Genomic DNA, 25068 nt, shown 5'->3' on the forward strand with positions numbered 1-25068 from the left:
TGTGTCAAATACCACTACTCCCTAACAATCCTGCAAACTCACAGGAGCTGATCTGCCTGAGAGCAATTAAAGATGTCAACGTGCCGAAATTTTTACGAGATGACCTGAAGCTATTCAATGGCATTGTGTCCGACCTTTTCCCTAAGACAAAACAGGAGCCCATCGACTATGGCACGCTTGAGGAATCTATGCGTAATATATGTTTTAAGATGAACCTCAAAGATGTTGATGGTTAGTTGTATCTGGTCTATTCCTGTGTCGTGTTCAAACCTCCAGTGTGAGAACTTTGTCGTCTTTGATTGCAGAATACATTGGTAAGTGTATTCAACTTTATGAGACCACTGTGGTTAGACATGGCCTGATGTTAGTGGGGCCATCTGGATCGGGTAAGACCAAGGTAAGTCTTTACATTGTGTCCAGTTTTTGACACCCTGGAGGTAAGCGTAATTATTAAGTCTCATTTTAGTGCTACGAAGTTCTTGGTGCGGCAATAACAGCCCTAAAGGGTCAGCCGTCTGTCAGCGGTGATCTGTATGAGTCCGTTCAGACATATGTTCTCAACCCCAAATCCATTACTATGGGTCAACTTTATGGGGAATATGACTTGCTCACTCATGAGTGGTAAGTGAGTGTTTGAAATAATTTCAATATACCACACATGTGAGAAGTGACTTTCTTTCACATGTAGGACAGATGGCATCCTCTCTTCTTTAATCCGCATGGGCACAACTGTTATGGACAATGATAAAAAGTGGTACATGTTCGATGGTCCGGTAGATGCTGTTTGGATTGAGAACATGAACACCGTACTGGATGACAACAAAAAGCTTTGCCTTAGTTCTGGAGAAATCATCAAACTTACAGAGGTATTTTTTAGCTAATATTTTATGTTGTTATAATTCTTATTTTATTTACATGTCGTAAACATGGATCCATCAAAGCAATTCTATTAATCTTAAGCCCAAGGTCATATCTGCCTTATGGTTGGATTTACAAAAGCATTCCATGAAAAATTAAAAAAACAGGACCAAAGTACCAAACAAACAAGTGGGCACAAACCAACTAACGAAACGCCCAAACAAGAAATCAGAAACAAGGCCAAACCTGGGACTAGAAAATGCGAGGAGCAAAGTAATAAAGAACCAAACACAAACGAATCTGGCGAAATGGTGGAAATGAATTTGTCAATGACCTGACCAAGTATGTTTGTCCAGATAGACATATATAAAGGGCTAGGATGACTATGGACAAGTGTGTGGAATTTGGAGTCATTGGACAAACCTGTGCCGAGTTTCAAAGCCGTTGGGGGTCCAGGAAGCTTAAACACCCTTACATCCATGCACTCACATGCAGAATACTGTATGACCAAGATGAGAATTATAAAACACTATGGGAATTACATAAGTGCATTAAAAATCCTAAAATAGCATGCCATGAAATATCTTCCTGCATGCAAGGACCTTCTTAAGTAACAATCCTATTTTGAAAAATACTTCTCCATACATAATTCTGATATTGACAGCAGTGACATGACTGATTCTGCTTGTTATCCTTTTCCTTGTCTGTTGGTTTTCTGTCTAACCTAGCTAACGCTAGTGTCCGTGTTACTTGCAGCTAATGATAGTGCCCACAACGCCAGCTGCTTGCGGCAACATTTTACCTTAAAACCACAATTTATTATTCCCAATTTTAAAAATAGTGATAATAATAAATAACACTTCTCATTTTTCTTCTTTTCAGTGCATGACAATGATGTTTGAGGTGCAAGATTTGGCAGTGGCTTCTCCGGCTACGGTGTCCCGCTGTGGTATGATCTACCTGGAGCCAAGTATTTTGGGTCTTGTTCCCTTTACAGAGTGTTGGCTCAGGCAAGTTCCCAAAATCATGAAACCGTTTACTCAGCAACTCAGTTCCTTGTTTGAGCAGTTCCTACAGGTAAGAAAAAAAGAAAATAACAAAAAGGGTGTGGACTTTATGTACAGCATGGGTTTTTTTCTTTTTAATATCCACATAGGACGCTGTCAATTTTGTCCGCGCATCAGTAAAGGAGGTCATCACATCGCTCGACAGCAATCTGACCTGTAGCCTTTTAAAACTTATGGACTGCTTCTTTGCACCATTCAAATTTAATGAGGTTTGTATATAGAAATCATACTTGATATTAAAACAACACATCAATCACAAATCCTGGCTCACCTCTTAGGACGACAAACCACCACCCAAAAACAAACTAGACCGTGTGAAGGAGTTGATTGAACCGTGGTTTATTTTCTCTCTGATATGGAGTGTCGGCGCCACAGGAGATGGACCTAGTGGCCATCGCTTTAGTGCCTGGCTCAGGAAAAAGATGGCAGAGGAAAAGGTCGCATCACAGACACATTTCTTGTTTCGCATCAATAGACTCAAAATGAACAGACTGAATATAAATCTTTTTACTTCAGATTAATTTATGTTTCCCAGAAGAAGGCCTTGTCTATGACTACAGGATAGATGATGCAGGAATAAGTCGCTGGAATGCAGAGGAAGAAGATAAAAAGGAAAGAAAAGTAAACACTTTACACTGACTTTAGAGTTTGAAAAACAAGTAATTTCTTGCAATTAACAATATTCATTATCTAATTCCAAAAGGTGCAGTGGGTCAACTGGATAAATGATGCAAAGAATGTTGTAATTACTCCAGAAACGAGTTATTCCGATATCATAGTCCCCACTGCCGACACAGTGAGAATGACATTTCTTATGGATATGCTGCTGTCCAATATGAAGCCTGTGAGTAAATCCAAGAATCCTTACAGGAAAACTATTTCAGACTTTTCAGGCTCTTGTAGCAACCAATGACATGTCCTCTTTAGTCATGAATTGTTTGCATTAATGATTTCGTCATCCCTCAGAGATTTTGATGTAGTTTTAAGTTGACAACATGTAGCAAAATTGTCGCTCACTGAGATTTAAATAATCACGCATGTTTTTATACTGTGTTAACTATAATACACTACATACAACTTTTTTTCTGTGGAGGTTTTTCTCTCACTTAACTGTTAATATTTTTAATCATTTGACTTCAGTTGCTTTGCATCGGGCCCACCGGGACAGGAAAGACCCTCGCCTTGTCTGACAAGCTGTTGAAGAACATGCATCCTCAATATGTCACACACTTCCTCATGTTTTCCGCACGCACCTCAGCCAACCAGACTCAAGATTTCATAGACAGCAAGTTGGATAAAAGGTATACCTCAGCATACGGTTACACAATTACTTAGTGTTAGATATAGAGTACATTCCTGGCTAAAACAAGGTGGATGGTAAATTTGTCATCTGGCAAGGAATAGAAAACTATAGTAATTAGTGTTCTAAACACCTGGAACCTTTGGTGAGATGTGACTTGAGCTGGTACAGTGGAGTTTATGGGTGGATGCAGAGAGGAAGGGAGAAGGCAAACCGATATCAAACCAGCAAAGTTTAAATGTTGTAAATTTTGGGGCATGGGATATAATTTGTTATTGATGTTATATGGTGAAGAAAATATCATTACAAAGGTCTGAAAAAGAATTGTATTCCATGTGTTATCATTAAAATATTGTAAGCCAGGTATCTAATAACCCGGGATGTACCGTATTGTGATTTTAGTCACATAAATTCACCATTTCGTTTTGTATGTTAGACGGAAAGGTGTTTTTGCACCTCCTAAAGGCAAGTTCTTCATCTTCTTTATTGATGATCTCAACATGCCACTGTTGGAGACATACGGTGCGCAGCCTCCTATTGAACTGCTGCGACAGTGGATGGACCACTCTGGCTGGTATGACAGGAAGATGATTGGTGAGCTGATTACCACAAACACAACTCTTTGTTTCATTGAGGGATCCTATTACCTGAATGTTGGATTTTCATCCTTTTCCTGTCTTCTTGCACAATAGGGTCTTTCAAGCAGATAGTGGATATAAATTTTGCCTGTGCCATGGGACCTCCTGGTGGAGGCCGAAACCCTATCACGCCGCGTTTCACACGCCACTTCAGTTTTCTCTCCTTCACTGAACTGGAGGATGCCAGCATGAGAAAGATTTTCTCCACTATTTTAGGCAGCTGGATGAGTGAGTTTGTGGTTCCATTTGTAAATTTGCCTTCAAGTGAGCAAGTGAATTTTTTAAGTACATTTGAACAATTTTATCCATTGGTCCGCTACAAATTGTATTTAAAAAAAGTATTTTTGTAATTTTTATCGACAGAATTCCTGCAAAATGCAGCAGACACGCCATAGCTCAAAATTTTGTATTTGTGTACTTATTTGATTTCCTCTCATTTCGAGCAAAATCTGACATTTTCTAATAAATGTTATCTTTTCAGATGGGCAAATGAGTCAAAAGAATCCAGGCAGTAAGTCAATTTCACAGTTTTTAATACAGTAGACCCCTAGGTTAATCTGTTTTGACGTTGGGATTGCAAGGTGAAATTCTTGTAAAGCGAGGGATAGAAATCTATGATAATTAGCAAACACTAAAATTGTATATACCGGTATATACTAAACATTAGTAACAGAATGGTGGAGCGAGGAGACTTTGGATTATAATTAAAGTTGTTATTTAAACTTCCTTTATTGAGGATTGTCATGCCGTTAGAAGACACCGAACTGAACGACTAGTGAGAAATCGATGTGGGAGGGAGTTGAGCCAATAGTATATTGGCATTTTAATGATGCCTTGATGCAAACCAATAACAGACCAGCATCTTATATGACAGATAGCTAACAGGTATCTTAGTGACATAACTCGCACAGTCATATGCACAAAATACGATTTAATTTTGTAAGCAAAATATGTTTTTGTTGCTGTTGTATTCTTAGGAAAAATATATTTTCCCACATTGTAACATGAAAACATGGTAAAGTAAAGACGCAGTAACCCAGGGTCTACTCTGCTCAAATAATATTGTTGAAGTTTTCTTGTAAAATGGAAATGTCATTTTGAGAAAACGTCTTAAAATATAAATAACTTTGTCTCATTTAAAAAGGATTACGCTTTATAATTACGGTACTGTTTTTTTCCCCTCATCAGGAACAGTGCCAGAAATTATCCCGCTGAACAATGCGCTCGTCAACGCAACTATCAGAGTCTACACCACAATTTGCTCTCAGCTTCTTCCAACTCCTACTAAATCTCACTACACGTTTAACCTTAGAGACCTGTCTAAGGTTTTCCAGGGTATCCTGATGGCTGAGACTTGCATGATAGAGGTACCACAAATTACACAGAGAGATCTGTTCTAGCAGTAAATACAAAGGCAAAAAAATGATCAATGTTTTTTCTTTCAACGGGCATGTATTATGATTGAAGCAAGGACTCTTACAGAAAGTATTATTGAAGTCAGTTAGTGATTAACAAACGAAGCTTCATGAAGCACTTATGGTAATTTTTAATTTCATTCACTGAATACAAATGTTTTTACTTTCTTCTTCCATTGTGTCAATTGACGTGTATTTTTATCATATTTGAAACTTGTTTTTCTATTCGATGAACAAAAAATACAATTTATTAGTTGTCTTATTTCACAACATTTGTATTTAAAAAGAAAGGAAGAATAACGCTCAAAATAAATAAATCTGATATGGCAGATTACAGATAATGTCTTTCTATTATTTCTCTAGTGACAAAACGATTCAAATAAACTCAAGCAAAATTATGTGAACTGGTATTTTTAGTTCTCTAAACCAAAATCTTGTTCAACTATCATTTTAGGTATTGTTGTTCTTGTTTTACTGTACTCTATTGTTGTTTGTGTTTCTGAGTTAAAGAAGAAATACAAATTGCTCATTTAAATACTGCTTATTTTTATTTAAATATAATTTCATCTGTTTTTAAAAAAAATATATTTTCTGGTAAAAGAACAACCTCTACAACAACAGTATTAGTAATTTTGCTTACTTTAAGTACAATATTATTTGCAGCAGCTAATAGCAAAAACATGTATTATTTCAAACTGTATTATTTTGATATTACTAAAATGAAATCTGGTATGAATATATGTTTTCTTTGATTGATTTCAGACCAAAGAGATGCTGCTTCAGCTTTGGTACCACGAAAACTGCAGAGTTTTCCAAGACCGCTTGGTTTGCGCTGAAGACAGGAATTGGTTCAACTCCCTCCTGAAGGAATTCATCGAAGAGTTTGGTTGCAATTATGATGTGGTCGTGCCATGCCAGCCCATTTTATACGGGGATTTCATGGTCCCCGGTGCTCTCCGCAAAGTCTACACCTTTGTTGACGATAAGGAAAAGGTGCTCACTTCAGATGAGCTTGGTTTATTTGCGTTTCCTGCTTGACTTTTGAATTTTACAGTTGGAAGAGGTTATGGTAGAGTACATGGAAGACTACAACCAGAACTGCACGCCCAAGATGAAATTGGTACTTTTTATGGATGCCATCGAGCACGTTTGCCGAATCAGTCGTGTCCTGCGCCAGCCGCTGGGCAACGCTCTGCTGCTTGGAGTCGGTGGAAGTGGACGACAATCCCTCACCAAGCTGGCCTCGTATATGTGAGATGCTAACATTTATCCATCTATCTATCTGCCTTGGTCATATCCCTCAAGAGGGGTGACCGACAGCAAGACAAACACATACAATAACAAAGAAAATAAAATGCTAACATAATACAGAAAAACCTACAATATCTAATACTTACTACCACATCATGTGATTCTAGCTATGTATTTATTACTGGATTACTATATGCCAAAAGCTGAATTTGTTACGATGTTAGTATCATGTTATTTTCACCTACTAGAATGTAATACTTTATAATACTTTACCTCATCTTTTAGATCTGAGTACAAATGTTTCCAGATTGAGCTGTCAAAGAATTACGGTCAGCTCGAATGGCGGGAAGACATTAAAAGCATCATGATGAAGGCGGGCATTCATAACCAGAACATCACCTTCCTCTTCGTAGACACGCAGGTCTTTACTCTCTCCTTCTTGCTTCATTCTGCATGTTCAACAATTTCCTTTATTACCCACTAGATTAAAAGCGAATCCTTCCTGGAAGACATCAACAGCATTTTAAACTCTGGCGACGTTCCAAATTTGTACGCGTCTGATGAGCAGGAACGCATCCTTGCTTCCATGAAGCCTGTAGTCCAGGAGTTAGCACAACAGCCAACCAAATCAAATCTAATGGCGGCATATCTTAAAAGAGTTCGTACTAATATCCACACTGTACTCTGCATGAGGTAAGCAGTTTGTTGTTTCATAGAACAGAACTGCTCTTCTATCTCTGTTTCTTGTAGTAAACCTCTTTCAATTTTTAAAGTCCTATTGGGGAGGTGTTCCGTGCTAGGCTGAGGCAGTTTCCATCCCTGGTGACGTGTTGCACCATTGACTGGTTTAGTGCGTGGCCAGATGAGGCTCTGCAAGCTGTGGCTACGTCATTTCTCAATGAGTTGCACGAGCTAGACGCGAGCCCTGAAGTCCTGAATGGGCTGGTAAGGATGTATTTTTTGTTTTGGAAATATATTAGGGATGGACAATAATTATCGGGCTGATAGTTTTTGAACCAGTAACAGTCAAATATGACATCAAACTGTTAACACCAGAACGCAACCACCACCACCACCCCCCCCACACACACACACACACAAAAAAAGACCTAATTATTTGTCAATTGACGCCATGCTTTAAAATTAAATCAGCCGACTCTACATATTAGATATATTCTAAACAATTATGTTCCTCATTTGATTGTTCTCTTTTAATAGAAGTAATAGCACAACTTGGTCGTGTCTCCACTCTACCTCCCTGTATTGTAAAGGCTTTTGGAATTTTGTATATTGAGTTTTGTTTCGTTTTTAGAATGTTTTCCTGCGCCGATGTTAGGGTTAGGGTTGACGGTTTGTTGCTTAAGATGGACAGTTGTCGGACCATGTCACGATGCAAAGTGTTACTTTTTTGTTTACTAGACATACATATAGTGTACATTACTGGTCATTTTCTAATGTTTTGTATTCCTTTATCAAATGCCATACACTTTCTTCACTTGTTATGAGTGACATCTGCACCCAATATTAGCCAATTGTTACTATTGCCCGATGTAGTTTCCCTTCATTTGTATTGTACAGCTAAGATAATGCCACATGATAAAAATAAGTACTATTTTTTTCTTAGCCAAGGCATATGTGACATTAAGTATTGGAGAACTTTTAGAATGTTTAGTAGTGGCGCATTTTCACATTATGAACATACCCATTATCCTTTGCAGTTTCTGTGAGTGTTTTTGTGCTCATAGCAATATCTTGTGATTATAGTTGTTACTGATGAACAGGGTAAGTATCTGTCAATTGATTAATGAAGTCAAGCTCTGATCTGGTCATGTTTACCAACGATGTACAATTGTATGTTAAACAAAAATAAAAACTCACATGAAACAAATTGGATTTTACTTGTGTTTATTTATTTTATTTTTTTCTAAAACAGCATGCAGTTTAAAGAAATGTTATTGGTATCGGTCTCCAGAAGCAACTTATCAGTGTCAGTAGGAAAAAGCAGTTAATGTGCATCCTTAAAATATAGTGACTCTTTCTTCTATGCAGCTTCCTACTAATAAGTGAATATTTTCCCAGACAGATATGTGCATGAGGATCCACCAAAATGTGGCTGAGATGTGTTTAAAGTTCATGGCGGAGCTTTCACGACAGAATTACGTGACGCCTAAGAGTTACCTGGAGCTCCTTAATATCTTTTCGAATCTCATTGGACGTAAGAAGCAAGAGCTGAGTCATGCTCAAGAGCGCATGAGGACCGGTCTGGACAAGGCAAGGCTCCACATTGCAAAAAAGAAAAAAAGTACCCAATTTTGAAGAAATGCAGCTTATATTTGTGTGATTTATAAAAATTATGGATATATTGCTTATTTTTCTTTTATATTAAGAAATGTATTCTTCAAATAACCAAAATTGTCTAATCTAGCAGATGGTGGATCATTCACTCTTTTCAAATATTTTTTTCTAATCTTGGTTGAATTTTCTTCTCAAATTTGGGAAATTGTTTACCATGTGCTGGATGAGATGAATATTTTTTTGATTCTGTAGCTCCTAAGCACAGCAGAGGATGTGGGTAAAATGCAAGAGGAGCAGGCGGTGATGCGGCCACTTTTGGAAGAGGCTGCAAGGGAAACCGAGGTCACAATGGAAACCATCAAAGTAAGAGCGTGCCAATCCTTTGATTGCCATTCTTTTTCACTGTCTATTTTAGTAACGTCTCCCGCTAGCCATTAGAGTTACGCACTTACCCCGTCGCTGACCAACTCCAGTTCCTCACCGTTTTCAGCATCTCCGACAGTAACCAGCTCGCTCGGTCTTTTGCTGTTGTTCGCAGATATTGATACCAGCTTTCGTATCTGTCGCTGGCTGAGAATTTTTTTTTCACATAAGAAATATGGAATTAGGATTTCGAATTTCACCAAGAAGTAAACTTAGGGGGCGGCAGTGGCTCAGGAGGTAGTGCGCTCGTCTTGGGATCAAGAGATCGCAGTTTGAATCCCAGCTCCTCCGTGTTACATGTCGAAGTGTCCTTGGGTAAGACACTGAACCCCTAATGCCCCCAATAAGCAGGTTAGCGCCTTACATGTCTGCACGGCCGCTATTGGGAAATGTGAAGCACATTGTAAACCGCTTTGGGAAGTCTTGACTTGAAAAGCGCTATATAAATGCAGATCATTTCATTTCACTTACCGTAGTGTGTCTTCTTTGAATTTCCACACTTCAGCTCCATTCTACAACCTCTTTTGGTGATTAATTATGCACTATAACTAAAAATGCATTATCTTAAGATGCATATTTTTCCTGCAAAATACTTTATGAAATGTATTATTTTGAGCTTTGTAATGAATTGGAACCCAGACAAAATGAACTGCCCGCTTTGCGATGACAGAAAGACTCAGTGATCGCAGAAGAAACACGCAAGTCGGTGCAAGAGGAAGAAGCCAAAGCTTCAGAGAAAGCCCGCGTAGCAGGAGAAATTGCCAGTGACGCGCAAAGGGATCTAGATGAAGCCCTACCAGCCCTCGAAGCTGCTACCACTAGCCTCAAATCCCTCAACAAGAATGATGTCACGGAGGTCAGAAATCCACCAAACGTCACTTCCGTTTCAAAGCACATTGTTTTTAAATTCTACAACTGCTCCCAAAGGTGCGAGCCATGCAGCGCCCTCCTGCAGGGGTGAAGCTTGTCATTGAAGCCGTGTGCATAATGAAGGACGTCAAACCAAAGAAGGTGCCCGGAGAGAAACCAGGAAGCAAAGTTGATGATTACTGGGAACCTGGGAAAGTATTGCTACAGGACCCTGGCAAATTTTTGGAATGCCTTTTCAGCTATGACAAGGTACCATTTATCAATACATTCTTCTTGGCTAATTATCTGTGATTGTTTTTTAATTTATCGAGTACACTTCAAGAATTACATATTTACCACATTGTCAATATTTTTTTCTTATTTTTATTTTTACTAAAATAAATTAAAAATACCTATAATAAGCTACAAAATATTTCATCTTGCTAATTTCAAGAAGTATTATGATTATTGTATAGATTATAGTAGTTATAAATTGTTCCAAGTTGAAACAATTTTGCATTGTATAACCCAATGGTAAGCACGCCTGCCTCAAACTTCTAAGGTCCTGAGTTTAATTCCAGCTGCCAGCTTCCCTGTGTGTAGTTTGCATGCATTCCGAGCCTTAACGGGGATTACTTGTTGTACACTGCAGAAAAAAAGAAGGAAAAATGAATAGTACCCCAATAGTAGAATATTTTTTGCAAGTTGTTTTAAGTGCCCACTGCTGTTATTTTTTTTTTCTCCTTACAGGGAATGCATATTTCAAAACCAACACAAGACAACAGAGAATTAGTCCATGACATTTCAAATTTATAATAGTATCACTACTGACTGGTATAGCATGTGATACCCAAAGAAAATCTTTCAAAAAGTTTGTAAAACATTATTAACTTATAATATCGCTAGTGACTATTACGAATGAAATTCCAAGAAAATCTTCATATAATAAACTTCTTTAGTATTTTTTCCAAATTATGTATCGTTTAGATTTTTTAAATAAATATTTCAAACAGAATGAGAAATATATATTTAAATTAAACAAAACAATGTTACCTTTTCTCAAAATAAGCAAAATTCTCTACCATTTACTTTTTTTTGCTAATTGTAAGGATTTATTTCCCTTTTTTATTCAAGAAGCAAAAAAATCTTAAAATGAGACAATAAACACTGTCCTGGGATGAAGATGTTGCAGGTTTGATTCCCAGCTCCTCTGTATTATATTGCAAAGTGTCCTTGGGCAAGACACTGAATATCTAATGCCCCCGATAAGCAGGTAGTTGCCTTGCATTGCTGACGCTGCTATCAGTGTGTGGATGTGTATGAATGGGTAAGTGTGAAGCACATTGTTAAGCGCTTTGGGAGGTCTTCAGTGACTTGAAAAGTGCTATATAAATGCAGACTGATTAGATTTTCATTTACATGTACTTGACATACGTTACAAACATTTTATTTTGCAGGGTAATTTTGATTGGTACTAAAACATTTTTTCTCGCACTTCACATTTCTCTAGGACAACATCCCAGAAAGAGTGATTGCTTTGGTCCAACCCTACATCGATAACGAAGAATTCCAACCTGCCGCCATCGCCAAAGTTTCCAAAGCCTGTACTTCGATTTGTCAGTGGGTTCGAGCCATGCACCTTTATCACTTTGTCGCCAAGGGAGTGGAACCCAAAAGGGTAAAATATTAAATCTGCAGTGAAGTCTGCGTCACACTAGACAACACGTAATTAAAACAAGCCAATTTCATATTTTTGAACAGCAAGCTCTTAAGGCAGCCCAGGCTGAGTATGACGAGTCTCAAAGAAGTCTGAAGGCTGCTAAAGAAATGCAAGCGGCTGTGGAGAGCGGAATTGCCGCCTTGCAAGCCAAGTATCAAGAGTGCCTGGCCAAGAAAAATGAACTGGACCGCAAGTATCAGTTGTGTGAGGTGCGCCTGGTTCGAGCAGACAAGGTGAGTCTTTGGATTCGTATTTTATTGTAACACAAGACCCCCGGGTTACGACATTGATCTGTCCTGAGAGGGAGATAGTGGAGGGAAATTGCCATATAGCTGGTGATACAAATGTATGGTAATTAGTTCTTTCAAAAGGGGTAGGACTGTCTTACACTCTGGAGTTGCCCATGGCGAGAAGCGCAGAGCTGGTGTGGACATATTGGTTGCCCCACAGCTCAGCGCCTGTACCCTGGGGTTCACCCCGGTAGACGAGAGGGTAGCCCGGCAGGTATCGGCTGGCCAAGCGAAATAATGCTTCGGCAGTTGCTGCAAAAACTCGGACATGGGAAAAGTTTGATGAGACCATGGAAGACCATGGAAGGTGTTCCGTGCTTTTCTCTCCGGCAGGAAGCCCCAGACACGACCCAGGAAACGCTGGGAGACTGTCTCTAGGCTGGCCCTGGAAACGCCTAGGATCCCGTCAGATAAGCTTGACGGAGTGGCTGGTGATAGGGAGGTCTGGGCTTCCCTGCTTAGGCTGCTGCCCACGTGACTTGACCCTGGATAAGCGGAAGAAAATGGCTGTATGGATGAGTAATTAGAAAATGGGTTCTGAACCCCGGATACAACATAAAAATAACTCTATCCATCTATCTATCTACCTTGGTCATATCCCTCAAGAGAGGTGACCGACAGCAAGACAAACACATACAATAAAGAAAATAAAAGGGAGGGGGAAAAAAACACACACAAAAATTTTGAGACCATGGCCAACCCAAATGCCCAAACACCCCAAACAAGTTAGGCACCTCGGCACCTAAGTTGGTCATGCTTTCATCCCTCTAGATGTAACGGGACACAAGAAAGCGACCATGTCAGGTTGACACAACACACTCTTTTATTCAACAGCAGGGCCTGACAGCTTTCACTGGTTTACCCCTGCCGCATCATACAGGTGCCCTGTCCATCCCTTAGAAATAAGGGTCAATATAAAAATAACAAAATAGTGAATTTTACCTATGTGTAATATTAGTTCATAAGATTAAATAACATTAGAAATAAATATACATTCAAAGAAAAATGTAATTGTATTTACCTTTGATGTGACGTGACTTGAACTGATTGAGTGGAATAGCACGTTGGAATAGCACGTTGATGCAAAGGCGGTATAAGAGGATAACAGCAATTAAAATTGAAACTGCTACTGCTACATGCCCTTAGTTGCTTTGAACACATCCATACTAGTCCCAATTGTCTATTGGTTATGGCCCTGCAACTTAGCAATGGTAATACTTTGTGTGCCTGCTTTGTACTTCTTGATAATTGCAAGCTCTGCCCCCAGGGTTAGCATGTTTTTGCCTTCCCCTGTAGCATCATTGCAAACCTTGGGACCCATCGCAATTAAATCCTGTTAAAGAAATACTGAATTGTATCGCTACCGTGCAGTTTTTACGAAGCATGCGAGATTCTGAACTGAATGAAAATAAACAAAGGCATTGTAGGAGGTAGTTCACCCAATGCCATATGGGTATGTTCATGATACCATGACACAAACCATTAGCGTACTAGCATTTTCTATGACGTTGACCAATAGCAGACAGGGATCCTACAGACATAACTTGCACATTCATAGAGATGGCCACCGCAAAGTTTTGATTTAGTATGTTTTTAGGCATGCAGAATATTTTTTGCTGATTTCATATTGTGGGGAAAATACTGAAAGAGGGGCAGACAAAACACCTTTTTCCACACCATAGAGTGAAAACGTAAGGCGGGGAGACTGTAACCCTGTGGTCTGTTATACTACAAATAAATTTTTCTTTTTCGTCTTTATCACGTTACAAGATGTGGCTGAACTCTTTGTCCCTCAGCTCATCGCTGGACTGGCAGATGAGAAAACACGATGGAAAGAGACAGTTCAATATCTGGAGTACATGGTCAGTAATGTGGCGGGTGATGTTTTGCTGTCTGCCGGGTATGTGTCATACCTGGGGCCCTTCACTGTAAGTCGGGAAACAAGAAAGAAGAACCTACTTGAATGTTATTTATTTTTAATTACGAGTTGTTTTTGGGTGTGTTAAATAGGGATCGTACAGGGCTGATATGGCAAAAGAGTGGCTGCAAAGCTTCAAGGAGTTAAACGTTCCTCATACTCAAGCACCAAATCTTATGGTCACTTTGGGAGATCCAGTCAAGATCCGCTCGTGGCAGGTAACAACTGACCTTATTCTTATTTTTTTTAATGGTATGGCATGACACTATCTATTTTTATGGAAACAGCTTTCAGGTCTGCCTAAGGACAGCCTCTCTGTTGAGAATTCCGTGATTGCCCAGTACTCACTTCGCTGGGCTCTCTTTATTGATCCTCAAGGTCAAGCCAACTCATGGATCAAAACAATGGTACACAAATTTAAAGACAATCTACCTTCATTTTCCTCAGCTCTAAGTCTCTCTTTGTCAACCAGGAGCGTGACAGTGGATTGGAGATTATAAAGCTCAGTGACCGGGATTTCCTCCGCAATCTTGAAAACGCAATTCGATTTGGTAAACCCTGCTTACTTGAAAATATTGAAGAAGACCTGGATCCTGCTCTTGAACCTGTCTTGCTGCAGCAGGTAAATACTCCACATGCAATTGGTGGTACAATATTAAGTATGATTTAATTCATGTCACTCACCCAAATTATTGTATTATCATACTCATTTGTTCCTTGCTTTTATAACAAGCTCCATTGCTTTATCTTGTTAATTGTGCTCGTAGGTAGCTTCCATGAAGCATAGATTTTCAATATATATGGATGGGTGCAACTGTGGTATGTTTAACCTGGGGACAGAAAATTAAATGGAAATGTCTCTGAGAAATTAACCAGAACAAATGAGTTTTTTTCAGCGAGTAACACGGACTTTGCATGTATTATTTGTCCCTGTACTACAAGTCCCACAGTGCTTTGTAGCTTAAAAATATCCCGGAGCAAAAGTAAACATGAAATAATTAATTGTGTTTTGCTACTGTGTGTGTGTGTGAGTGTGTGTGTGTGTGTATATATATGTATATGGCGTTACACTGCTCAATATACTTCCTTGGTCTTTAGACATTTAAGGAGCAAGGCAGCCTGAAACTGAAGCTAGGCGATTCTACAATCCCATACCACGAGAGTTTCAAGTTTTACATCACTACCAAGTTACCAAACCCATCCTACTCTCCAGAGGTTTCCACTAAAGTCACCCTTATCAACTTCACTCTGTCACCAAGGTAATGTACATACATTTATTTTTGTGATGAAACAATAAAGGAAACAAAATTTCACTGTTCCAATATTAATTATTTATAAATTTAAATGCCTGTTTTCAGTGGTTTGGAAGACCAGCTCCTGGCCCAGGTGGTAGCAGCAGAACGTCCAGAACTGGAAACGGCCAAGAACCAGTTGATCATCAGTAATGCCAAAATGAAACAGGAGCTAAAAGATATTGAGGATGAGATCCTTTACCGCCTCAGCTCCTCAGAAGGTAACCCGGTGGACAACGAAGAGCTTATCCAAGTTTTGGAAGCCTCTAAAGTTAAAGCGGGCGAGATCCAGGTCAGGGCTGATTCTTCTTTAGTCATTTTATGACATACAAAACAGTACCCAATTGTTTTTGTTTTAGGCTAAAGTGATCGTGGCAGAAGAGACAGAGAGGGACATTGACGCCACCCGTCGGACATACGTCCCTGTAGCTGTGCGCACACAGATCCTTTTCTTCTGCGTATCGGACTTGTCCAACGTTGACCCCATGTATCAATACTCCCTGGAGTGGTTCCTTGGCATCTTCATGGTTGGCATCACCAATGCTAAACGAGCAGGTTAAGAGACATGCTACTATAAATCTAATCAAGTTTCGTTTGGAATAGTGTATTTTGGTACAATTTTTCATATTATTTCTTTGAAATCGCAGACACGGTCGAGGAGCGAATCGTGAACATCAATGAATATTTTACATTCAGTCTATACTGCAATGTATGTCGAAGCTTGTTTGAGAAGCACAAGCTCATGTTTGCATTTCTTCTTTGTGCACGCATCCTCATGAACGATAAGGAAATTAATATGGTAAGTTTTTCCTGTTTTTTTTTCAAACAGTAAAAGAAGTTTATTCAGCTTTCAGCATTCACACGTCATTCGATGTTTTCATATTTTTTGTGGGAATGCTGTGAAATTAGAATTCGGGGCTCAAACCGAAAACGATTGCCCAAAATTAAAGCAAAACTGAAATAAATTATACATAAAAATACAACGACTCGCTCAAAAGGTATAATATAAAATGCTAAATAACTGACAGGTGTATTACTAGCTGTTGATTTTAGACGTTTTTTTAAATTCTCATGATACAAAAAAGCCATTTAAGTGCTTTGAAAAAGATTCTGTCTGCCAAAGAAGTGCAACACATGAAGTGATTTTTTTTTTTAACCTTATTTCTTGAAGTAACGTGACTGGTAATGATGAAAAATCCAATTCATTTTTGGGGGGACATAGCAGCTTTTTTGGAAAGGAAAGTGAATGGGGACAAGAAAACATGTGTAGGAGGGAATTGATGATGATGGTGCATAGTCAGCGCAGTCAAATGCAACAAAAGAGCCTCCCTTGGATATTCAGAAATAAAATTAAAAATAGTAGTAACTTAAACTCTCCCCAGCTTATTGACATCAGGAACGAGCAAATTGAATATCACACACAAAGTAAATATTTATGAATTAAAATGGCTCAGGGTTGCAGTGTGTTATTTTTCAAATATTAGGCCAAGTCCAGCTAGTGGCAAACAAAAACATGGGAGGGAAGAGACATGAAACCTTTGTTTTTAGAACATGTTCTTATCTTAAAAGTTGGGCACCATAATTTTGGTCATATCTTTTTTCTGGCCGAACCCAAAAATGCACTTTGGGTTGTTTTCGGGCAAAATAAATTTGGTGCTGAAAATTTGTGGCATCTATTTTTTTTCTTCTAAACTTATTCTACATTTTCAAATTCATGTTACCAAACAACACTTTGAAGTTTATTATTTTCATTATACCAATTCAACATTTTCCTCCACAAAATACTTATTTTGCTTACAATTCACTGATTTTCACGTAAATATTGATTTTTCTCCTAATTTATTATTCATTTCATTCAACCTAGTATGCGAGTTTTCCAGTTATTTCTTAAGCTCTAGAAAAGTTATTCAGTCCCATTGATATTTTTAATCTTCAAAATTCAATTCATCATGTAATAATACTGGAAGCAACTAACCTAAAACAGTGATTATGAATGAATGACACGATCAATCAATTTTGTCTTGTCAGGATGAGTGGCGTAATTTGCTATCAGGAGGGATGCCAAACGAAGATCTCCCCAACCCGGCTATGAGCTGGCTCTCGGACCGTGCCTGGAAGGACGTCCTGGGCCTCAGCGTGTTGAAGACCTATCAAGACCTGGCGAAGACATTTGACCAACATCTGCCGGGCTTCAAGAACATTTTTGACAGCAACATTCCTCACAGGTAACCAGTGAGGTTAAAATGTCCTTGAAATTGTATTTACAAATGTGTTTTTGTGTTGATTAGAGAGCCACTGCCTGGAGAGTGGAACACAAAATTGGACCACTTTCAAAAGTTGTTAGTTCTGCGCTGCCTTAGGGCTGACTGTCTTGTTCAAGGCATTCAGGACTTTGTCGCTCTTAAGCTTGGACAACGCTTCATAGAACCTCAGGTATTAATCTCGTCTTGAAAACTAAATTTTCAGTTGAGCTGCTCTGCGAAATTTTCCATTTTTCATTTTAGACCTCTGACCTGGCGGTGGTCTTCAAGGAATCGTCCCCTTCTTCTCCTCTTATCTTTGTCTTGTCGCCAGGAACTGATCCAGCTTCTGATCTCTACAAGTTTGCTGATGCTATGCACTTCTCTAAGAAAATGACCGCCATCTCTCTGGGCCAAGGCCAGGTTGAGCACTTCCCTCGTAGATGTATTACAGTATTGCCTTGTGGTTTGACTTTCGTGTCTTTGGTGCATTGAGGATTTCTTTCTATGAATAGGTTCTGTGGATTAATTCGTTCTTTGTGGAATAATGGAATCATTTTACAAGCGCTAGTACCCTTAAAAAAGTTGGAGAACGGTCAGATGTACATAGCCCCTGCTTTCATCAACAATGTTAAGTAGTCCAACTTAGACCTGATAAAATATTTTTTTATCTTTTTGGGGGTTTAGGTTGGCATTTGGACTCTATTTGAAACAGTAATCTTCTTACTTTCACCATTTTTATCCTGGAATAAAAGAAAAACGCGACCACTTGCGGGAAATCACTCTCCTTCCTCATCCCCCCCATCCCCTTTCCTCCAGCATAATGAGCTCCGTGGCCGGAAAACTGAGGGTAGAAGTCAGATAAAAGCAGATCGACACGGTAAGGGGAAAAAAGGCTATTTGAGCTCAGTTGGGCGTTGTTAACACATCCTCAAAAGAGAAAATATTTAATTTAAACGTTTTAAGGACACCTTAAACCTTACTATTTGATAAAGGATAATTGCATTCATGCCACTCACCAAAATCAATAAACTCCCATGCTTGTTTGTTCCTCACTCCAAAAGTTTGCTCTATTTTTTGTCCCGTCTGTTTACAAGTTGTGCATGTATGGCTTGCTAGAAGCATAGACTCACATTATAAAGGGATGGATACAATTGGCATTTTCTCCATTTCAGAAGAAAATAAAATGGAAATGTCCCAGAGAAATAAATCCAAACACACTAAGCGAGTAGTGAGTAACCTCAGGTTTGCGGTTTTTATTCGGCTCTGAACTACAGGTAAAGAGTTCTCTATGGCATAAAAATATCCCATCCGGAAAAAAATGTGTGGATTGTGTTAAGCTATAGTATGTACAGTATATGGTTTTTACTTAACAAAAATTCCTTTAGTATGGGTGGTTAAGGACGTTATGTGCAGCGAAAATCAAGGGAATACTGTATTGTGTGAATTGAATAACTGTTTTTATTTAAAATATCCCATTCTTTTCTCCGTGGAACTTAGGGCCCTTTGGCTGAGGCCTTGATGCGCACGGCAATGGAAAGAGGTCAGTGGGTCTTTTTTCAAAACTGTCACCTGGCACCCAGTTGGATGCCATCATTGGAAAGCCTGATTGAGAACATCGACCTGAAGGTATGTGGTATCTGCACAGTGGAATTATTTTCTTTGCTGTATTTTCTCTGATTGTCCTTTTCTGTCACAGGTCCACAAAGATTTCCGTTTATGGCTCACTAGTCTTCCCAGCAACAGGTTCCCTGTGTCCATTTTGCAAAACGGGACAAAGATGACCATCGAGCTGCCCAAAGGAATCAAGGCCAATCTGCAGAAAACTTACCTGAAGCTCACCAATGATTTTATCAACTCCTCCAACAAGGTGCTGCGTATGATAATGAATCTCTTTGACATTCATTTAGTCTCTTTTTTTTCTCTGTAGGTGTCCCACTTGAAATCATTGCTTTTGTCTCTATGTTTGTTTCACGGGATTGCTCTTGAGCGACGAAAGTTCGGCCCATTAGGCTTCAATATTCCCTACGAATTTACGGATGGCGATTTGAACATCTGCATCAGTCAACTCAAAATGTTCCTGGATGAGTATGACAACATTCCATACAAGGTGACTCTCTCCAGTTGCAAAGGGTTAAAAAATTAATACATGATTAAAAGAAATGCACAATGTAAACAATTGTATTAAACATGAAGTTAACAATATTTGAATATTCACAATGTAGTACATCAGGTTTTATGAAGGAAGTGGCCACAAAAGGACACTGGGGTAAAGCGTGGCACCAACACAACATTTTGTTTACTTGTAGCACTTTTTTTTCAGAGGGCGGAGTAAAAAAAACTTGACGCCTTTGACTGGCTCGTATGGTGTACTTTTCCCACCACTAAACTAGATATTTTTTGGGGAACGTCTTTAAGATGATGGATCATGGAAAAGTCAAATTAATTAAAAGTTAAATCATTTACTTTTTTTTCCAATTATTGCCTCATTGGAAGACCACATTTAGATAATAATTTTCTTGTTTGATTATATTTTTGACTTTGTTTTTTAGTAAATAATTTAGCAAATTTTAAGAATTATTATTATTATTATTATTATCATCCCTTTGAGTTAATTTTGATCATTTTTACAGATTAATTTTCCAATCTTACTATATTTTTTACTTCTTATTTTAGTTATACTAGTTATTATTCCCAATTTTAAGGAGTTTTCTTATTTTGATGAAAAAAATGAAGATAGTACAGTAAAATGAGATTTTATTAATAAGACCAACCAAGACCAATAAACTATTTTACTAAAAAAAATCTTATTTTATTAACAAAATAGTAAAATGAAATATACTTAATAATTATTTAACGGTATTTTATGCTTATGGGGCAAGATTTTTTTCTTACTTTGTGTATGTTACATCTAAACATTCTTCCCTTGATTCTACAAAAAACTTTGCTGATCGTCTTCACATTTGTCAACTGTCCGATGCCTGATTTTTACTGAAAAATGTTCTTTTGTATGGCCCAAAGTCAGTGCTGGCAAGTAACAGTGGAAGTGTGGTTGAAAGAAAAAAGTCTCTCTTCTGTCTAGGTGCTGAAGTACACTGCTGGGGAGATCAATTACGGGGGCCGTGTGACAGATGAGTGGGACAGACGCTGTCTCCTAAGTGTCCTGGAAGATTTCTACTGCCCTGCCGTTCTCAACGAAGAACATATTTACTCTGAATCGGGAGTCTACCGGCAGATTGAAACAAATGCTGACATTAAGGTTGGATTTGATCCAAAATCAAAGCTTACCCTAACCCTGAGACTGATTCAATAGTGCTTTTTCTCACTTCAGGGTTACCTGACGTACGTCCACAGTCTTCCCATCAATGACACACCTGAGATTTTTGGTCTCCATGACAACGCCAATATCAGCTTCGCTCAAAATGAGACTTTCGCTCTGCTGGGGGCGGTGCTGCGCCTCCAGCCTCGGACTGCCTCCGGTGGGGGCAAGACCCTGGAGGAGGTATGCCTTGCTGCTAGGGATACACGATAATTACTGGGTCAACAGTTGTTGAACCTATTACGGCCAAATATGACTTCAAATACACTCTCCGCAATATCTATAAGTTATTGGTCAGTTATTGTCAGTTAAGTTAGTTATTGGTATTAATCACCAGAAGCAGTTTTTAATCAGTTATTAAAACAGGGAAAAACAGTTATTGTGCATCCCTAGTTTCTGTGGCTGTGTTTTCATACAAACGAAGGTGTGACAGGATGACTTATATAATTTTACACCACAGATTGTGGAGGAGATAGTGGCTGGCATCGTAGTAAAAGTCCCCAAGCCTTTTGATCTTCAAGAGGCGGCAGAAAAGTACCCTGTCCTCTACGAAGAGTCAATGAACACTGTGCTCATGCAGGAAGTCATCAGGTGACAGAAAGTAGATCCTTTTCATGCATCACGGGTAGTATCGGACTTTTCAGCGCCGAAATCGTCCAACAATTTCATACGCCACTAAATGTTTTGTTGAAAAATTGACGAAAAAAAGTGACCTCTTTAAATCAGAACATTTTCTTGTCTTTAAAGATATATTATATATTATCTTTTTTAATTAAAAAATATTTCATTAATTTTGCGTAAAATATGTTAAATATTACAGAATAAAACCTAATAATTATAATAAATCGTAGAATTAAAAAAAAATACAATTTTTATTTACAAATAAAAAAATAAACAATATATTTTGAAATTTTATGAAAAGAAAAGTTGAAAAATAAAGCTAATTAATAAAAATTATATGTTCAATAGGCTAAATTATCTGTCAATGAGACAATTTTTGTATGCATTTATTGAATTTAATGTTTTTTGTCGTCATTTATATCAGCATTGTAAAACATCAATTTTAATGAGATTGCACATGACCAGGGTAAACATGCAATAAAGATTTCAAAAAGAAAAAAGATAACGGTTTAGAGTGAAATCAATCCCATTATTAATATAAGAATTGACTTATTATGACTTTTATTTTTATAAATGATTACAACACACTTTTCGTTTAAGGGTGGGATGCATCGTTTGTGGTGTCCTTAAAAATTCGAAAGTTAAATATTTTCTCCATTGGGTATGTGTTAAAAATGCCCAACTGAATTCAAAGAGTCCTTGTGCTTTATTTTTCATTGAGCTTATCTGCTTTTATCTAACTTTTATCTAACTTTTTTAACACAATAGGTTTGAGGAAAGGGGGCTGAGGGAGTGCTAGACAGAGAGGTCATGCTAGTCCATGCAGGTTTTTTTTTAACTTCCATTTGTCAGTGGAACACAAAGATTCAGATTCAGATTCAGATCTACTTTATTGTCATTCTAGTACACGTGTATACAATGGTGAAAGTAAAAAAAGGCCTGCTTGTAGTAAAGCTCGAACGCCAACGCATATCCCCAAAAAGATGAAAAAAAGAGTTAATTCGAGCATGTCTAACAAATGCATGTACTTGCATTATCAATGTGTTATTCGCTGACGCATCTCTTGGCGTGAAGTGATGATTGCAGCCTTAAAGCTTCAAATCTCTCACCCCACCTGTAAGCTTTTTCTCTTTAAAGTAGTTTCAGGATTTTGTGTGTGTGTTAAAGCAAACGAAACAGAAAATAAATCATAAATAAATAAAATCATAAGTAATATAGTTCACTATAAAAACAACAACAACATATGCTCACATAAAACAATAACATGTATCAGAGTAGTTAAGGGGGGGAATTACCAACACTAATGTCAATTTTTATATGACGTTAATATTGCTTTTTTGTGTGCATGTGTGTGTTTGTGCGTGTATGTGTGTGTGTGTGTGTGTGTTTTTGTTTGTTTTGTTTGAAGATAACTTCCTTGTTTTGCACGGAAAATAGTTTGTGTCAAACAAATAATGTTAAGCAGTCATCGAAGCCATTTGGGGACAGAAAAAAAAAACACCTTTTATCTTATCCTCCCTTCAGATACAACAATTTGCTGGAGGTCATCGCTCAGAGTCTCAGCGACATTGTGAAGGCTCTAAAAGGTTTAGTGGTGATGTCTTCAGAACTGGAGCGCATGGCCAACAGCTTGTTTAACAATGGCGTGCCTGACATGTGGAAGGCCAAGGCAAGACACACACACACACACACACACACACACACACACACACACACAAACCTCATTTATAAGCCTTGTGATCCTCAGAAAGATATGACACTCCAAAGGTCATGTCGCACATGTTTGTTGCATACTTTTTTTGATAAACGGGTGATGCTACGTCTCTTGATTGGAGTATTTTTTGTTTTGTCTTGGGAATATTTCATGGTTGGGATACAACATTAATCCGTTCTGAGGTGGGGATTGAAAGGTGAAATTGTCATATGGCGAGGAAAGTATCCTATGTTATTTAGCCCATGTGGTACAAAACCCTGGTACCCTAGGTAAAAACATTAAACAATCAAATAATATATAGTAAGTACTAATTGGATATGATAAATGTTTATATGATTAAATAAAATTATGAATAAATATACCTAAATAAAAGAATAACTTTTTTTTACTTTGGTGTGATGTGACTTGAGCTGGTATAGTGGAGTTAGTGGGTGGATTAATACGAAACCTGGTTTTAAAACTTTCACTTCAGAGGACTGCTTTTACAAGACTTTGTTGCTACAATCTCCTCCTTATTATTAAAATTCTTCCTAAAAGGTGATTGGTTACGGCCACATTCCATGTTGAGGGTACCAATGTGTTCTTGATAGTTCTCCAACCCTTATGAGCAGTGTTCCTAAACGGCTCTTCAGGTTATTTTTGCTTCTTTAATCCCAACATGACCAAATATTATGTAAAATTATGCACAAAATGACTTAAAGGAAGGGGGGAATAGAACAAAAAAGAAAAAAATACCCAAATGAAAAAGTAGTGAAAAGCTGAGGAAAAAGGAAGAGAAAAAAAGAAGGAAAAATTTAGAAAAAAGCCAGCAAAAAAGAAAAGAAAGAAATATAGGAAAAAAGTAAATAGAAAAAAAGTAAATAGAGAACAAAAAGAATTTTGATTTGGTCAATCACCGAAAATCGATTTTCCCATTAAAAATAATGTAAATCGTTTTAATCCGTTCCAACACCCTGAATGTTTACCATGAATGTTTAACGTAAACATGAAGCTAACCCAGGCTAATCGTACGTTCGCGTAAGCGTAATCTTCCGTACGAAAGATTACGCTAACCTGAACGTGTGAAAATAAAAAAATCAGGTCGTTTACAAGTCATTTAGCACCACAAGTGGCTAGCGCTTCATTGGAAAGGGGGCTCCGTTCCAACACCCTGAATTTTGGGCTCAGTTCCAACACCCTGAATGTTTACCTCGAATCATAAAGCTAACCCAGGCTTGTTATCGTAATCTTTCGTCCGAAAGATTACGCTAACACGAACGTGTAAAAAAAAAAAAAAGAAAATAATTATGAATAGGATTTCTTACCTTTGTGGTGGTCAGCAGAAGGCGCATGCTGTATTCCCTAGCAAGATCGGAAACTCTTTCATATTTAGCTATTATGTCTTTCTTAAAGGCAATAGTTGTACGAACAACTTTTCCTTTTTCACCTGTCCTGGTTGCACCGACCTTCTTCTGAGGCATAGTTAGGGGCTAAAACACTCCGTTCACTGATATTAAAAGCGAAAGCAAAAAAAGGGAAGTGCGCACGTGAAAACAGTTGGTCACGAGGGGTGGGGGCTACACGATCTACACCCGTACGCCGCTCAGCATCGCACTCTAGCATACGCACTCAGACATTACCGGCGTTTGAACTCCGAATTTTTGACCGAACAGCGAAGCAAGAATTTCTCGAAATCTTTGGTCAAACTCCGATTTGTTCAAACTGAGAGGCGTTCGAAAACCGAGGTTCCACTGTATCGACTAACTCGCAATGTCTCGCAATGAATGGCATGAGATTCTTAACCAAACGCAGGGAGAATTGGCTTCAACCAATAGTATGACAACATCTTCATGATTCTGTGAAGAAAACCAATAGCTGA

General features: G+C 38.3%; 1 protein-coding gene across 1 annotated transcript in view; it reads left to right on the top strand.

Annotated features, from left to right (window-relative positions):
• Positions 1-25068, top strand: part of dnah1 (dynein, axonemal, heavy chain 1) — a 49516-nt gene that overhangs the window by 20842 nt on the left and 3606 nt on the right. Inside the window, exons 34-76 of the mRNA XM_088338731.1 lie at positions 45-231; positions 306-397; positions 467-621; positions 689-866; positions 1741-1935; positions 2015-2134; positions 2204-2362; positions 2442-2546; positions 2629-2769; positions 3066-3226; positions 3662-3819; positions 3918-4091; positions 4345-4374; positions 5052-5230; positions 6041-6271; positions 6333-6529; positions 6815-6950; positions 7014-7222; positions 7303-7474; positions 8609-8800; positions 9077-9187; positions 9918-10103; positions 10175-10366; positions 11607-11774; positions 11858-12049; positions 13903-14034; positions 14117-14242; positions 14312-14431; positions 14497-14646; positions 15123-15283; positions 15383-15608; positions 15676-15871; positions 15964-16115; positions 17345-17541; positions 17605-17749; positions 17821-17979; positions 19057-19185; positions 19256-19426; positions 19487-19666; positions 20639-20815; positions 20888-21058; positions 21336-21466; positions 23021-23165. Coding sequence (XP_088194857.1) covers positions 45-231; positions 306-397; positions 467-621; positions 689-866; positions 1741-1935; positions 2015-2134; positions 2204-2362; positions 2442-2546; positions 2629-2769; positions 3066-3226; positions 3662-3819; positions 3918-4091; positions 4345-4374; positions 5052-5230; positions 6041-6271; positions 6333-6529; positions 6815-6950; positions 7014-7222; positions 7303-7474; positions 8609-8800; positions 9077-9187; positions 9918-10103; positions 10175-10366; positions 11607-11774; positions 11858-12049; positions 13903-14034; positions 14117-14242; positions 14312-14431; positions 14497-14646; positions 15123-15283; positions 15383-15608; positions 15676-15871; positions 15964-16115; positions 17345-17541; positions 17605-17749; positions 17821-17979; positions 19057-19185; positions 19256-19426; positions 19487-19666; positions 20639-20815; positions 20888-21058; positions 21336-21466; positions 23021-23165 — 6888 coding nt within the window. The remainder of the gene's footprint in view (positions 1-44; positions 232-305; positions 398-466; positions 622-688; positions 867-1740; positions 1936-2014; positions 2135-2203; positions 2363-2441; positions 2547-2628; positions 2770-3065; positions 3227-3661; positions 3820-3917; positions 4092-4344; positions 4375-5051; positions 5231-6040; positions 6272-6332; positions 6530-6814; positions 6951-7013; positions 7223-7302; positions 7475-8608; positions 8801-9076; positions 9188-9917; positions 10104-10174; positions 10367-11606; positions 11775-11857; positions 12050-13902; positions 14035-14116; positions 14243-14311; positions 14432-14496; positions 14647-15122; positions 15284-15382; positions 15609-15675; positions 15872-15963; positions 16116-17344; positions 17542-17604; positions 17750-17820; positions 17980-19056; positions 19186-19255; positions 19427-19486; positions 19667-20638; positions 20816-20887; positions 21059-21335; positions 21467-23020; positions 23166-25068) is intronic.

Source organism: Urocampus carinirostris, chromosome 6 (genome assembly GCF_059441175.1).
Source record: "Urocampus carinirostris isolate Australia breed hairy pipefish chromosome 6, RoL_Ucar_1.0, whole genome shotgun sequence".
In the NCBI taxonomy this organism is placed as follows: domain Eukaryota; kingdom Metazoa; phylum Chordata; class Actinopteri; order Syngnathiformes; family Syngnathidae; genus Urocampus; species Urocampus carinirostris.